The 16741-nt window shown below is 42.4% G+C and overlaps 1 protein-coding gene across 1 annotated transcript in view; it reads left to right on the top strand.

Annotated features, from left to right (window-relative positions):
* LOC137211475 (ATP-binding cassette sub-family C member 4-like) overlaps positions 1–16741 on the top strand; it is a 173443-nt gene that overhangs the window by 83696 nt on the left and 73006 nt on the right. The window contains 1 exon segment of the mRNA XM_067713976.1: positions 6271–6350. Within this exon segment, the coding sequence (XP_067570077.1) occupies positions 6271–6350 (80 nt within the window).

Raw genomic sequence — 16741 nt, 5'->3', positions numbered from 1 at the left:
TTCAGTGGGACTGGATGTCTGTTATCATAGCCTCTGAGTGCTGGTGACCAGTTAACCAGGCTCTTCATGTTCAAGACCTGTAGGCTTCTCCAGACGCTGAGTTGTTATTCAAGGATTTGGGACCAAGTTTAAATCTTCAAGGTCACTAATCTTAGAGCAGCCAGCACATCAGTGTTGTCTTGCCTCCCCCTCCTGTATCTATTAGCGGGACTTCATTCCTTCAAGAAAACACAAGCCAAAATAAGTACTGCAAACACAGGCCTAGTTAGCCCAGAAGGTTTAGGGGTCATGAATTATTTACTCTTGAGTCAATAGATTAAATCTATTTAATCTGCTCTTTAGTGGTAGATTAAATTGAACGCTTCCCTGTAGCTTATTTTCAAAAGTGGAATTTGGACTAGGTTATTTATGGTCGGCTTTGGTTCTGGTATGGGATGTCATGAAGAGAAAACCACATATGTTGGTTCTGTGGAAGCTGTGTTTCACGGAACCAGACTATCCAAGCTTCCAAGTTCTGTTGTCTGTCAGTCAAGGAAGAGAAACTGTCAAACACCTAATACGTTTCCCTGGGATTTAGTTTTATATTCAGGATGAATCTTGGCACTTACTTGGGTTAAATATTTGATACCTGATAGTTGTACCTCATAAACTCCAGGCCCTTAAGAAGTAGAGAGGAGTAATTGATCCATTGTAACGTATCAGTAGACATTTAAAAACTATTATTGGACAGGGAGTTGGGATGTAGGTGGAGATGTTGCTTAGTTGCCTAAAGGCCTCTTGCTGCTGAGTACCAGAACTTGGTGGTGTTTCCACTGAACAGGATTTCCTAAATCCTGTTGCTCTATTTCACGACATTCTTTAGGCTGCCACCATACTGATGGCCTGTTCTAACAGCAAAGACTAAGAAAATGCGGAGCGCCCTGACTTCCGCAGCTCCCTCTCCTGTTCTCAGGCTCGTCCGAGCTGAATGAGTTTGTGTAAGGTGATGCAGGAAGTCCAGGCTGGCCCGCCTGCCTTAGTGGCTCCCTCATGCACGCAGGGATCCTTTTCAGCCTGGTGACCGTCTCCGCATTCCACTGAACACCCTCTCCATTGGACCCATTTTGCCCCATCCCCTTGCACGGTACCTGGAAGGTTCAGGTATATTTTCTTTGCCCCTCTGGAGGGACTCTGCTCTTTTTCTCCATTGGCTGATTGGACGTAGATCCCATTTCTCACCAGGACAATGGATCTTTTATTGTCCTCCCTGCCCCACCACATTCCACTGGACTCAGAGCCTGGCCTTGACCCAGGACTCCTGGATGCTGAATCTCTGCAACGGCTGATTCTAATCAAAAGAATTAGGTTCTAGAACCGTTAGTGAAAGATGAAAAGGCTGTGGGCCCATAGAAACAAGTTCACAATATCAAAGAGTTCACGAAACACATCTGTTCTGACTTACCCTCAAGGTCAGGTGTGGCCTAGTATGGGGTCTTTTTTTGCTGGTGCCTAACGCCACTTTGTGGTAAAGAATGGGGCTCAAAAAGACACACACTACATCATGGCGAACCTCAGAAACATTACACTGAGTGAAAAAGTCAGACCGAGAGACCACATTATCGCACGATTCCATTTGGATGTTATGTCCTGAAAAAGCAAATTTATAGAGAAAGAAAGTAGATTAGTGGTTGCCTGAGGCTGGGAGTGGGAATAGGGAGTCCTGTAAATGGCACAAGGGATCTCACTGTGGGCATAAAAGTGTCTTAAAACCGATTTTTGGTGACGGTTGCATCACTCAGTAAAGTTACAAAGATTCATTGAATTGTACACCTGAAATGGGCGAATTTCATGAGATGTAAAATATACCTCAATAAAAATATACTTCGGTATTTTATATGTAAATATACCTTTTTTTTTTTGTTTAAAAAAAAAAATAAGGCCCAGATTAGACATGGGAACTTCCAAGTTTTAAATTACAGTTTGGTTATCAGTAAGCAGAGGAGTCCTGGGTATGGGTCAGGTGTCAGAATTCTAGAGGTGACTGACTCCCGCTTAGATTGTAGACTCAGTTCTTAAAATATGATCATCCTGAATTTGTATTTTGACAAGAAGTTCAAATGTCATCTTTCATGATATTCTGTCTTATGGACAAGATAGAAAACTGTGAACCAGAGCAGTTAGGAGGACCCTGATTGGTTCTTGGATACCATGGACTTCAAGGGGGGTACCTCCCTCCTCCTCTCTTCCCCCGCTTTTCCTCCCTCCCTCCTCCCTTTTACCTCCTTCTTCCTCCTGACCCTCTTTCCCTGTCTTTCTCTTGCTCTCCCCTCCCTGCTTTACCTTTTTACACACTATGCAGTTATCGTAGAAAGTCCAAAAAAATTAAAATTGTACGTAATACATTATAGACTTGTTTCAGACTTGTTCGGGTTGTTTTCTACTTCTGACTTGACAAATATGCCACATTCAACCTTTTGATGAACTTATTAACTCTTGGGGATATGTTCCTGGAAATGGAATTTTGGGGTCAGAAGGGATGCACTCTTAGAGTTGTTTATGCATATCGCTCAGTTGTTTCCCCAAATCTACCTGTGCAGAGCGATGTGGATTTTCATTTTACATGTGTCCAAAATGTGATCTGGCCTCCAGAATGTACTGTTATTGTTGGCTTCATGATTCACTATATCCTATGCAGGATAGGGGAGGTGGTGAAACCAATTTACCCCAGTACCTGGGGTACTGATTTTAATACTGGGCACAAGGCATTAACTGAGACTGGCCATCTGAGTCTGGTCAAGAGGCAGCGGCCAAGATAGGACACCGAGCCTTATGAGGGATCAGTGAGGCACCAGGGAGTAGTTGCTGGAGAGGATATGATTCACTTCAGTCGAGTATTTGAAAGGCTGTCATATCAAGAGAAATTAGGTTCCCTTTGTGTGGTTATAAGGGCAGAAGAAGCGGCAGAGGTTGGATGTTCTAGGAAGGCAAGATTCGGTTTGATGTGAGAAATCCGTGTCTAACAGAACAGACTGAAAATGGATTGGGTTCCCGGTGTTCATGTGAATCCCCCTTCCCTCTACCTCCCTGGAGATACTCCAGCAGGGAGCACATGTCATTTGGATGAAGAGTCATGGCATGTGTGTGAAGGGGATTCATCGTAAGGATTTCATTTGGAGACTTTTGAGAAAACTTTAACACTATGAGGCCATGAACTTAAAATCACAGCTCTGTTTCCAACAGTCTGTCCCTAAGCCCGATGAAATACTCTGCAAATACCATTCATTCTCTTAATGTTTCTTAGCGCAAGGAAGTAGCTACTGAACTTTCTGATTTCACATTTTCTACACTCAGCTCATTGGTGAACAAGACTTTAGTTTTTGACCTGCTTTGACGTTCGGTTCCATTTTTGTAGTCATTGTATGTGGGGAGATAGTTTTTCTCATTGTTTTTGTTTTCCTTGTATTTTACACTATTTGCCAACCCTGGGTCTCTCAGACCTTAAGACTTGCACATCTGGTGAAGGGTAAAGGGGTAGTTTTCACTTACTGTTCATCCCTGAGTAGCCTTTTCATCTTAAAAAATTCCTGTACTGCTTTCAACACCTTCTAAGAAAAATCATACTTGCAGTGTTTCTGAATCCTGCTATGTTAAAAAGTTGCATTTTTCTGTCAAAGAAATCACAAGCATTTAAACTATGTCTTTTGTGACGTGTGTTTTCCTTATTTCTGTATTGCTACTTTGGGAAGTTAAAAAATGACTGGGAGGCCGCAAAATCCATAAGAATATGTGGAAAAATTGTCCATCTGATTTTAATATTTTTAAAGCAGAATTGATTAAATCATAGCCCAAGCTCTTGCCCCTCGAAGTGTGATCTGGGAAATAGTTTAAAGGGGGGGGGGGTCACCTGACAGCTGGGAAGAAATGCAGACTCTCTAGCTCCCCCCAGCACTCCTGAATCAGCAAGTGCATTTTAACAGGTGGACGTTGCTACAGTGTCTGGTAGACTTTCGGAGGTGACGTGATGCTGCAGAACCTGGGGGGAATAGTCAGTACCTCACCTTGGTGGCTGAGCACCTGTTAACTCACCGGGCATTGTGACTGGGTTCTTCACCTGCATGAGCCCTTTTAATCCTGAGAATCACCTTCTAAAGCAAGCATTCCTAGAGGCTCCGAAAATTTGTCCCTGGTCCTCCAAACGTGTCACTAAAAGACGGTTTCTGGAGTCTGTATTTCCTAAGCCTGAGACAGGAGAATTGAGGCCCAGCCTGTAACGGCCTGGCCTGGTCGAGGACGAAAGCCTCCAATGTCTGCAGCCCCCGGCTTGGGCGCACCCTGTGCTTCCGGTGAGCCAGGCGCCCCGCGGAGGACAGCAGAGCTGGCTCATCCCGGCAGCGGAAACTCAGTGCCCAGCCTCTGCTCATTCAGTGTCCAGCTGTGGCTTGGTGTGAAGGGCCTCGGGAGAAAGTCACCTCTGACAGAGGTCAGGAAGAGCACCTAGAGGCCCCACATCTCACCTGCAGGCTGGCTTCCTGGAGCCTCAATTATGAAAGAAGTTCAGGGGCCTAGATAACATATTTCTCAGGAGTTGCTACCCCAAAATAGGCTATATGTTTGTGTGTATGTGTGTGTGCGTGTCTTCAATTTCTTTAAATTTTATCATAAAACGACTAGTGTCGACTGAAAAAAAATGTACAACCTAAAAGTTGAGAGTTATGCTTTATTCTGTGGACAAAACTGAGGACTTAAGCCCGGGACATGCCTCTGAGAGAGCTCTGAGACACTGCTCCAAAGAGGCAAGGTGCGGGGGGGAGCCAGGATACACAGGAGCTTTTGCAACAAAGAACAGGTAGTCAGCATATCAAAAGATTACTGTTAATAAAAGAAAACCAGATATCTCAAGTTAGGGAATTTACTGCTTTTCTATGTATGGGAAGATGCAACAGTCCAGGCTCACTGAAATCATTCCTTTGATGTGCACCTCAGCTCTCCGGGGCCAGTATCCTGTGTTTTCTCATCCTGAGTTTCCTCAGGGTGCACCATCGCGGGGTTGGCTGCAGTGCCTGATGGCTGCAGCATCCTTTGTTTACTTGATACGGCAGGCGGCATTTTTAGTTTACACTAGATACTTATTAGAAATTATTTCTCATCTTCCAATCCTGCAGCCTTTAGGATACACTGTTTTCGTGGATTCTGAGAAGGGAAATAAAATCAGTGATGATCTTTAGTCACTAAGTAATGTTTCTGTGTTCCTGCTTCCATCCCTCTGGTCTTCCTGGATGCTTAAGCATCAGTCTGTGTTTGTCACACCCAGTGCACCTCTGAAAATAACAGCTTATTACCCCAGTAGTAAACCCACAACTTGGAAATGGCAGGAATCTACAGGTTCCCAAGATGTGAGGTCCTGTGAACCATCTGGAGGGAAAACATTACAGAGAAGTTATAATTATGTTTATTTAAAAAGTATCACTTAGCAAAATTACTTTTGATCACTAAAGCAAAATTAGTGTGACAATTAGGATTAATTTAGGTATTGTGCAACTGTTTATTTGCTGACTTAGCACTTGGAATGAGTCTTAGACGGGATGGATCTAAAAGGAGGGAACATTCTCAAATCCACCAGCCCTTCCCATTACTGCCACAAGATTTTCCCCATATTCTTTTTTTTTTTTAATAAGTTTATTTTATTTTTAGCTGTGTTGGGTCTTCGTTGCTGCGCACAGGCTTTCTCTGGTTGCGGTGAGCGGGGACTACTCTTCGTTGCGGTGTGCGGGATTCTCAATGTGGTGGTTTCTCTTGTTGCGGAGCACAGGCTGTAGGCATTTAGGCTTCAGTAGTTGTGGCGCGTGGGCTCAGTAGTTGTGGTGCGTGGGCTCAGTAGTTGTGGCGCGCGGGCTCTAGAACACAGGCTCGGTAGTTGTGGTGCACGGGCTTAGTTGCTCCGTGGCATGTGGGATCTTCCCAGACCAGGGCTCGAACCCACGTCCCCTGCATTGGCAGGCGGATTCTTAACCACTACGCCACCAGGGAAGCCCCTCCCCCCAGTCTTTTGTAATAAAAACCAGGTTTCAATTTCGGCTCCCCCACCCACTGCCATTTGGTGGCATTTTTGTTTCTCTTTAGATATCATTCTATTTTCTCTTTCTTTACCACTGACATTGGCTTATTTCATATGAATCTGTAATATATTACATACATATACTTTACAAATATTGTTTTGATTTGTTCGTGAGATGTTTCTCTTAAAGGGCCTGTCTGGGGAAATGAGTAATTTCTCATATCCTGTTCTTGCAGGAAGAATTTTGAATCGTTTCTCCAAAGACATTGGGCATATGGATGACTTGCTGCCCCTGACATTTCTTGATTTCATCCAGGTAACTAACAGTCATGTCAGAGTTCTCACAGCGCAAAGCAAAGTGCCTGTTTTTCAAGGCCTTTTCACAGGGGCTGAGATGGGCCTTTCAGCCTGACTGTGTTATCTTAATTAAGTAAAAGGCCATGTTTGTAAGAGAAAGGTGTGGTTGTGATCGGGAGGCTGAGTTAACATGAGTGACACGTGCTGTAGGAGTGGCTACACAGTCACAGTCAAGGTTGGTTCGAAGCAGTGACATGCTTGGTAAGTGGTTCTCCCGCTGCCGTTCAGCTGTCTGGCGTGGATTCCCTTTACTGTGAGCACATTTCAAAACAGAGAAAAACAATCACCTCTCATGGAAAGATAGCCTAGATTAACTAAATTATGCATCGGATTACCACAAAGGACAAATATTTACTGCACCAGTTTTTTTTTTTTGGATAAAGCCAGGTGGGGTTACTTACAAAGAAAGGAATAGTAATAATAAGGTGAAAATAATACTTGAGCAAAGACAACAGAGAGCAGTAATGGAAGATACAGAGATATGGGATCAAAGTCATCTCAGAAAATGTCTTTTTTTTGTTTTTATAGACAGCTTTTCTTTTCACACGTTGATTGCTCTGTCTTAAGGTGTCTTTAAAAAAAAAGACAGAAATACCCACAGGAATATCTTGTATCCAGCCTTTGTTTTGTCTGTGAACTTGAGGTTCTAAAGAATAATGTTGGGTCATCTCATCTCTCATCCTCTCATTCAGTATTGTTGCTCATGTGGGATGTTTTTTCTGTTATTGAATTTTGTCTACTTTAAAGTGATTCAGGCTGTGGGGACTTTCTTCATTAATTAATTAATTTTGGTAATGAAATGTATTTATCAGAAGCTGCACAGGGACACGCAGCAATGAATATCTCACTGCAAACAGCATAGCCTGTGGGCAGAGGCTTCCACTGTTTACCAACGTGAACTAAGCGGTGACTCAGAGGCAGAGTACTTTTACTGCAAAGATGTTTGATGGGATATGTCTGATTTTATTTTTCTCTTCTGCAAACTTATGTTATAAATATGTCCTGCTGGGTTAAGCCATGTGATTTATCCCCAGAAGCGGTCTTTCACTATAACAGTGTCACGTTTTGACAGTGATCATTAATTACATTGAGATTTTGTGAAAGGTTCTGTTTCTTTGCTACTACAGGCAAGGCCAAGGTTAGGTTTCCAAAGCTGGCGGGCCCACGGTATGCTGAGCCCGTGGTTAGTTAACCATCATGATCAGAATCCGTCACATGTTTTTGTATGACGTACAGAGGACAGGGATAGATGCTACCTGATTTCAGATAAAACATGCGCAGTCGTGTGAGGAGAGAAAATTCTGGTCTCGCTGATTCCCAGTCCCAGCTCTGCCACTTTTAGTTCAGTTATCTTGAAGTTTGGGACCTCCAGGTGGAGGCGTCCTGCAGGTCATTGGAAGTAAGAGTCTGGTGTTTGAGAGAGAGACCTGGGATGAGCCTGGTGCATGCGTATTCTTCACTGAGCAGGTAATAGCTGAATCTGTGACAGTGGATCAGATTGCCCAGAGAGGGCTTCCCTGGTGGCGCAGTGGTTGAGAGTCTGCCTGCCGATGCAGGGGACACGGGTTCGTGCCCCGGCCCGGGAAGATCCCACGTGCCGCGGAGTGGCTGGGCCCGTGAGCCATGGCCGCTGAGCCTGCGCGTCCGGAGCCTGTGCTCCGCAACGGGAGAGGCTGCAACAGTGAGAGGCCCGTGTACCGCAAAAAAAAAAAAAAAAAAAAAGATTGCCCAGAGAGAGTGAAGCATTTTTAGGGACCAAGATCAGAAACTTACGGAAGCCTCCATATTCAGAGAGGAAGCCAAGAGAGGAGGGAAGCAGAGGAGACACACAATGAACAGCAAGGAAGAGAGGAGGAAATAGGTTGGGGAACCGAGGAAGGACAGGCCTGTTCAACGCAAAGGAGAAGCTAAGTCCCTGGAAAGTTGTCAGTTGATTTAGAAATCAGGAGGCTTCTGGTGACCTAAGAAGCAGGTTTCAGATGGGCGGGGCCAGACTGCAAAGGGCTGCAAATTCAGGAGGCGTGGAGGAAGCTGAAGTGAAGGCAGGCTACTCCTGGAAGGAGTCTGAGTAAAACCAGAGAGAGGCCCATCCGGAATGTAGGGTCTGCGGAGGAGTTGCTGGTTGGGTGTTCAGTTTTGGGGTTGGGGGTGTGTGGTGGGTAATATTTTCCTCTGCCCCTCCTTCCCCTCAACAAACAGGGATTAGCGTTGACGCCCTGAAGTATGGGGGTGAGTCAGGCAGGAATTCTCCCCTCCAGGCCCCCAAGGGGAGGGAGACACACAGAGATCCACCCCTGGCCGCCTTTGGAATCCTAACTGTGGCAGCGCCCTGGGGGAAGTCCTGGAAGGCAAACTGGGTGTGGGGCTGGAGGTAGTAAGGGAGCCTGGTCCAGGAGGTGGGCGTGGCTTCTAGAAAGCGACCTTTGATCCCAGATGAGAGGAAAAGGCCTCTGTGGATAGTGGGGAGGAGGGGCTGCTGAAGCCGTGTTCCCAGTGGGAACCAGTCTTTTCTCTCTGTCGTCAACTGAGAGTGGAATCGGGAAGGGGCTTGAAAGTGTTTGTTCTGTTTTAAAGGACATAGTTAGTGCCAAATGTGTTCGAACTCATTTTTGATGATTCTGCTTATCCTTGGTATATTTGATAAACCTTGGAAGGTACTTGATCATGTTCATTTTTATTTTTACTACTTCTAAAGTGTTTATTCCATATACTTTTCCTCATCTAATTCCTTGTCATTCCCGTAAATGAGGTATCAGATAATTCATTTAATGTCTTGTAATAGTGATGCCAAGTATGGCTGATGAAAACCCTGGATTCTGAGTAGTGGTCCACACTGCAGGACAGTCCATTCCCACAGGCAATGTCATTCAGAGACCACATCCCAGCAGAGGGGCGATCACGAGTTTGTACACCATCATGTACACTGACTCTTGCAGCTACCAGATATGTGGCCTGTCCAGTCACATTACAGTTGCTGTGGCCAAAGTGGAGCTGTTTGCAATTCCAAAGGAAGAAGGAAGGCAGCATAAAAAAAAATTATGTAGTGTGATTCCACATGGTAATCATTTATGACGTCAACAGCTTTAAAGTGTGGTGGAGTGGGGAGCCCCGCGGTCTCCCTTTCCAAGCTTGAGTCCTAGCTCTCCCTCTTACTGTCTCTGCCCCACAAAGCCACACCTCCTTATCTGTAAAATAAAGAAAATAATACCAAATTCCGTAACGGTTGTTGGGAAAACAAAATGAAGTCCTTTTAATAAAATTCTTTGCATAACATCTAAGTGCATGTTGAGCACTAAATAATGGGTAGTTATTTTTGAAAGACCACATGTAGGGACTCTCCTGGTGGTCCAGTGGCTAGGACTCCATCCTCTCAGTGCGGGGGCGGGGTGGGGGAGTGGGGGGGTGCCTGGGTTCGATCTCTGGTCAGGGAACTAGATCCTACATGCCTCAGCTAAGAGTTTGCATGCCACAACTAAAAGATCCCACATGCCGCAACGAAGATCGACGATCCTGTGTGCCGCAACTAAGACCCTGTGCAGCCAAATAAATAAATACATAAAAATTTTAAAATAAATAAACACCGCATGTATTTTTTGTTTTGTTTTTGTTTTTTTGCGGTATGCGGGTCTCTCACTGCTGTGGCCTCTCCCGTCGCAGAGCACAGGTTCCAGACACGCAGGCTCAGCGGCCATGGCTCACAGGCCCAGCTGCTCCGCGGAATGTGGGATCTTCCCGGACCAGGGCACGAACCCATGTCCCCTGCATTGGCAGGCGGACTCTCAACCACTGCGCCACCAGGGAAGCCCTGTATTTTTAAGTAGGAGAAATAGTCTGATAATGGCATTATGTTGCATTAAAATGGTTGTCACAGACAGTTTCCAGGCTCATAAATATCGCCTCGTGAGTTTGTATTACAGAGATTCTAGGTTTGTAATCCCTGAAGATATTAATGGACACTTTCCCATGTAGACTCACAGAATAAAAATCAATTATTTTCAAGATAGACCATTGAGCACGAAATATTTCAAATTAATGTAGTTTTCATACGATTTGCCAGAGTCCCAGATAACATTAAGGAATCTTAATTATCTACAATTCTTGTCATTAAAATCATCACTTCCAAGAAGTCTGCCTATTAGTAAAATAAGTGAAGACGAAGGTAAGATGTGGAAGTCAGGTTTAGGCATTTTAATTTTGTTTAAAAAAGTTTGGGACTGCTCTGAGCATGTGGACTTGCACACAGCTGCCCTCAGCAAAATGCTGTAATTTATTGAGGAAAATTGAATTGCAAAACCTTTTTCCCCACACACCCCTCATTCAGGGGAAAAAAAAAAATCAGCAGCTTGGCTGAGCTCAAACAACTGACTTTTCATATCCTTTCACGGACACAAAGGGCTAATCCTGAGGTTGCTTGAGCCACCAATGCTGGCAGTGGCGGGGACCACCATGGAACGTGTCATTCCCTCCTCACCACACACAAAACACATTGACTGCAGCTTTATGAAGTGAAAATGCCCAAGAAAAAGAAAATGTGAAGGAGGTGTTCTCAGTCATTTCTTTCCAGAGGGGGGAGCGCAAAAGAACAAGCTGCTGCATCTGGATATTGGGAACAAAGCAAGCCTGAGACCAGGGGCTCATAGCTTGGGTCACTTGCTTTTATAGAAGCAAAGAGTGGAACTGCCTTTGCTTGTCTCAGTACCACTGACCCTTGCATTTCATTGTGTAGAGATGTCAGGGAAAGTGTGTAGAAAGCATCTCAGCCTCTCTCACTGAACAATGACTTTGTCATTTTGAGGTTTCTGTGGTGTGTTGATCCCGTCCCCACCCTCTCCCTCAAATCCCCATTGGAGATATTTATTTTAATATATATTTCATACTATTCCTTTGTGAATAGTTTCTTCCAGTCTGTGGCTTGCCTTTTTACATCCTTAATGGAGATCAAGTTTCAATTCTGATGAAGTCTAACATGTACCCTTTTGTTTCTTTTGTAGCTCATGTTTTTGTATCCTAAGCAATCTTTTTATCCTTAGGAGCGTGAAGATATTGATACTTTCCTATTCTGTCTTTTTAGAAATTGATGCATCTTGTGTTATTTTTTGTGTATGGAAGAGTAGTACATTGTTGAGGTTTATTTTTTTCCAGTTATTCTAGCCACATTTGTTAAAAACACTTTTATGCACTGAATTGGCACCTTGGTTAAAAATCATTTGACTGTATTTGAGGACGTCTGCGTCTGTATACTTTATTTTGTTCCACCGACCTGCTTATCTATCCTTATACCAATACTGCAGTCTTGGTTATTATACATTTTAGTAAGACTTGAAATCTAGTAGTTTCGACCTGTTTATCTATCCTTATACCAATACTGCAGTCTTGGTTATTATACATTTTAGTAAGACTTGAAATCCAGTAGTTTAAGTCTTCTAATTTTGTACTTCTTTGTCAAGCTTGTTTTGATCATTCTAGATTCTTTTCTGTGTAAATTTTAGAAGCCTTTTCAAGTTGTTTTATCCTGCTGGAATTTTTATTAATATTTTCTTTTATCTATAGATTGATTTGAGGACTCTGAGTCTTAACAATGTTGAATCTGCAATTATGAATATGGTATCTCTCCACTTATTTAGGTTTTCTTTAATTTTAGGAATGTTTTGTAATTTTTAGTATAGACATCGTACACTTCTTTGGTTTAATTTATTCCTGAATAGTTGATGTTTTTTTTCATGACATTATTGTATTGTTTTTAATACCATTTTCAACTGCTTGTTGCTAGTTTATAGAAATACAGTTGATTTATTTGTGAATTCATTTTGCATTTCCTGGAGTTGGTGGTGGTGCTTTTAAAAATTCTGTAGGGTTTTGTACATAAGCAGTCATGTCAGCTGTAAATAATGACAGTTTTATTTCTCCATTTCCAATATTTATTTTCCTTTCTAGACTTATTGTTGTGGCTAGAGTTTCCAGTACAGCATGGAATAGAAGTGATAAGACATTCTTGTACTCTTAGGGCAAAATCTTTCAATATTTTTTCACTATGAATGATCTGAACTGTGATTTTCTAGGTAGATATCTGTTATCAGATTGAAAACTTTTCCTTTAATTCCTCAATTGCCAAGAGTTTTACTTTTTTTTTTTTTTTAAATCAAGAATAGGTGTTGAGGGCTTTTCTGGTGACGCAGTGGTTGAGAGTCCGCCTGCCGGTGCAGGGAACACGGGTTCGCGCCCCGGTCCGGGAGGATCCCACATACCGCGGAGCGGCTGGGCCCGTGAGCCATGGCCACTGGGCCTGCGCATCCGGAGCCTGTGCTCCGCAACGGGAGAGGCCACAACAGTGAGAGGCCTGCGTACCGCAAAAAAAAAAAAAAGAATAGGTGTTGAATTTGGACAAATATTTTTTCTACATCTCTTCAGATAATCATATGATTATTCACCTTTATTCTTTTAATGTGAATTATAGTGATTGGTATTTGAAGGTTAACCTTACATTCCTGGAATAAACTCCACTTGGTCATGATATAGTATCTTTTTTTTAATGTATTATTGTATGTAATTTGTTAATGTTTGGCAAGAATTTTGGTTTCTGTTGTTCATGAGAATATTGGCCTGTAATTTGCTTTTCTTGAACTATTTTGTCAGCTTTTGGTATCAGAATTATGCAGGCCTCAAAAAAGACAGGAAATATTTCCATTTTGTGGTGGTCAGTTTTATGTGTCAACTTGACCAGACTACATTCTCCAGTTATTCAATCAAAAGGTAATCTAGGTGTTGTTGTGTAGGTATTTTGTAGATGTGATTAAAATCCATAATCAGTTGATTTTAAGTAAGAACGATTATCCTGGATAGTCTGGGTGGGCACAGTTCAGTCAGTTGGAAGGGCTTAGGAGCTAAGCCTTCCCTGAAGAAAAAGAAATTCTGCCTGTGGGTAATAGCCTCAGCTCCTGCACAGGAGTTCCAGCGTATCCTTTGTAACAGCCAGCCATGTGAATTTTGGACTTGCCTAGCCAAGTTTGATTGTGGAGTATTATCATTTTTATATTGTTAGATTCAGTTTATCGGTATGTTGTTTCATATTCCTAAGACAGTTTGGTTTATAGTTTTTCTTTCTTTTAATGTCTTTGTCTGGTTTTTACATCATAATGCTGTACTCAAATTTCCTGGAAGAGTTTGGTAAAACTTCTTTTGTACAATTTATTTGTGTAGCCCTCTTGGCCTAAAGTCTTTTCTGTGGATACAAATTCTTTTTTTTTTTTGGGCCACGCTGTGCAACTTGCAGGCTCTTAGCTCCCCAACCAGGGATTGAACCTGGCACCCCGGCACCCTGGCAGTGAGAGCGCCAAGTCCTCACCACTGAACCACCAGGGAATTCCCCTGGATTCAAATTCTTAATTCAATATGGAATTATTCAGATTTTCTGTGTCTTATGTCAGTCTTTGTATGTCATTTTTCAAGACATTTGTCCTTTGCATTAAAATTTAAAAATTTATCAGCACAATGTTTATTATATCCTCTTTATAATACCCATGGTATCTCTTGTGCTATCCTCTTTTAATTCAAATTAATGGTAAATTTCCCATTTTTGTTTTGTTTTTTTCCTTACATTTCATGGTGCTTTCAAAGAACCAAGCTTTGTATTTGTTGATTTTTCTGCTTAGAAGTTAGTTTTCGATTACATTCATGTCTACTTTTTTCTTATTTCCATTCTTCTACATACATTAGTTTAATATGCTGGGGTTTTTTTAAAATTATAAGATATATTTTAAATTCTTGACTTTTAGCTTTTTCTTTTTGTAAGACTTTATTTTTTTGTTCGGGCATTTTTGCAGTTCACAACAAAATTACGAGGACGATATAGAGATTTCCCATGTATTCTCTGCAGCCTTTAAAAAAATGTTTAAACTGTAAATGTACCTCTAAGCACAGCTGTAGTTTACAGCCCTCAAATTTTAATATTAGTAGATTTTCATTTTCTTTTGCCAAAATACTTTCTAATTTTATTACAATTTTTGAACTAGGTGATATTTTCAAGTGTATTAGTGAGCTTCCAAACATTTATTAATTTTCTAGTTACCTTTTTGTCACCGATTTCTACTTAAATCCATGTAGGTTAGAATATGTTGTGTACAATTTCTGTCCCTTGAAGTTTGTTGATTCTTGCTTTAGTATAGCATACATGTAACTGAAAAGAACGTATTATGTAGTTATTTACTGCAGTGTTATGTAGTTATTTACTGCAGTGTTATGTAGTTATTTACTGCAGTGTTATGTAGTTATTTACTGCAGTGTTACGTAGTTATTTACTGCAGTGTTATGTAGTTATTTACTGCAGTGTTATGTAGTTATTTACTGCAGTGTTACGTAGTTATTTACTGCAGTGTTATGTAGTTATTTACTGCAGTGTTATGTAGTTATTTACTGCAGTATTGTATATTTCTTAATTAGGTCAAGTTTGTTAATCATGTTTTCAAAACCTTCTATATCCCTCTTGATGTGTATCTGCTTGTTTTATCAGTTATCGAGGTGAGTTTAATTCTCCCATTGTGAGTATGGAATTGCCTATTTCTCCTGAGTCCTGTCAGATTTTCCTTTATATATTTTGAAGCTATGTTATTAAAGGATGATACAAATTTAGATTTTAAAAAATACCTTCTGGATAAATCAACCCTTTATTCTTATGAAACGTTTTCCTTATTTCTAGGAATCCTTCCTAACTTCATTTTCATAGTGGTGTAGATAGATACTCCAGCTTTCTTTTGGCTAGTGTTTTTATGGGGTACCTTTTTCAATGTTTCATCTCCACCTTCATGTGCTATTATTTTTAAGGTGTGCCTTTTTAAAAGCAGCAAATAAATGGACTTCAGTCTTGAATTTTGTAATAAGCATGAACCCTGACAAAAGGTAGAAAGGAAACTATTGATCAATGAGATACGCTGAACACAAGGGAAGAAGTGCACTATGTTTCCCCAGTGCTTTCTGTTGTGTTGATTAACAAACTGTAAACCAGACACCACCATTCGCTCTTCAGCGGAGTTAGCTGTGACTCTCAATTGGGAGCTAATTGAAGGATACACAGGTCCCAGAGCTGGTGTGGTTGTGAAAAGGTCCAAGGCAGCCAAATGAGGGATGAAGGTGTGCTTAGTGTATGCCAAGGACAAGACAAGTTTAGAAAAGCTTAGACTTAGGGTTTGTGTACATCTCATCATACAGATATGACACCCCAGTGTTCTGATTGAACGGAGTTAACCGAGGTGGGTGAGGTCAAAGGAAACAGAGGTGAGAAACGAGGGATCTGGGAACCAGAGCTGATCTCTGAGCCTCCGGAGAGGTGCAAGGTACTCTGTCAGCTTACATGCAGACTCAACGCTAACCCTAGGTTGGCATTAAGTTTAGGAGCTTACATTTAGAAGCCTTCCATGTTTTTCCTTTTGCTTCTATTTATACTGTAATTGAAGGGTAATGAGTATTGTAGGATAGGAGTTACAGTTTTGTTTTGGTTTGGTTTGGTTTTTCTGCGGTACGCGGGCCTCTCACTGTTGTGGCCTCTCCCGTTGTGGAGCACAGGCTCCGGACGTGCAGGCTCAGCGGCCATGGCTCACGGGCCCAGCCGCTCCGCGGCATGCGGGATCTTCCCGGACCGGGGCACGAACCCGTGTCCCCTGCATCAGCAGGCAGACTCTCAACCACTGCGCCACCAGGGAAGCCCCGAGCCCTTTGTTTTGATCTTACCTCTGCTTCCCAGGTAATCTGCCGGGCTGGGTTAGTCATAAAAGACCCTCACCTGGGGAGAGCCAGATTATTGAAACTGGTGAATGTTGTCCAATCAAATGATGCGAATCTGCTAAAAAACTGTAATTTGGATTTTTTCCTAATTGACATTTCAGCAGGTTTTTTTCCTGACAACCAACAATGGCAAGCCAAGTGACTTTACTTAAGGCTAGACATAGAAGGAGCTGGAAGGACCGTCCCCGTGAGCACGAAGGGTGTAGCAGAGTGGGACACATCAATTAATCTGGTGGCTGTAAGAAATTGTTCAGCTGTAGGTATAATAGGAGAGAGGTCAGACAGCCCTATTCTTCTCCGCTTATGATTGTTATTGTTCCTTCAGAATTCCATTCCTCTTCTGAGTTTTATACTGATACCAAGGCAGAGACTGGGAGAAACAGGAAAAGCACATGGGTCTACATCCAGATCATGCAGTTTGGTTCACAAGGGCTCCGGGTCATAAAGTCACAGTTCTGGAAGCTTCCTCCTCCTTCCAGGCCCCTCCTGCCTGCAGCTGTGGCTCTGGGATTTCCTGAGTATGAACAGTTCCTGGCTTTCTCTAAGGAACGCACTAAATTTCCGGGAAAACTTAGG

The sequence above is a fragment of the Pseudorca crassidens genome, chromosome 18 (genome assembly GCF_039906515.1).
Source record: "Pseudorca crassidens isolate mPseCra1 chromosome 18, mPseCra1.hap1, whole genome shotgun sequence".
Lineage (NCBI taxonomy): Eukaryota > Metazoa > Chordata > Mammalia > Artiodactyla > Delphinidae > Pseudorca > Pseudorca crassidens.
This window is presented reverse-complemented; position numbering and strand designations above follow the sequence as displayed.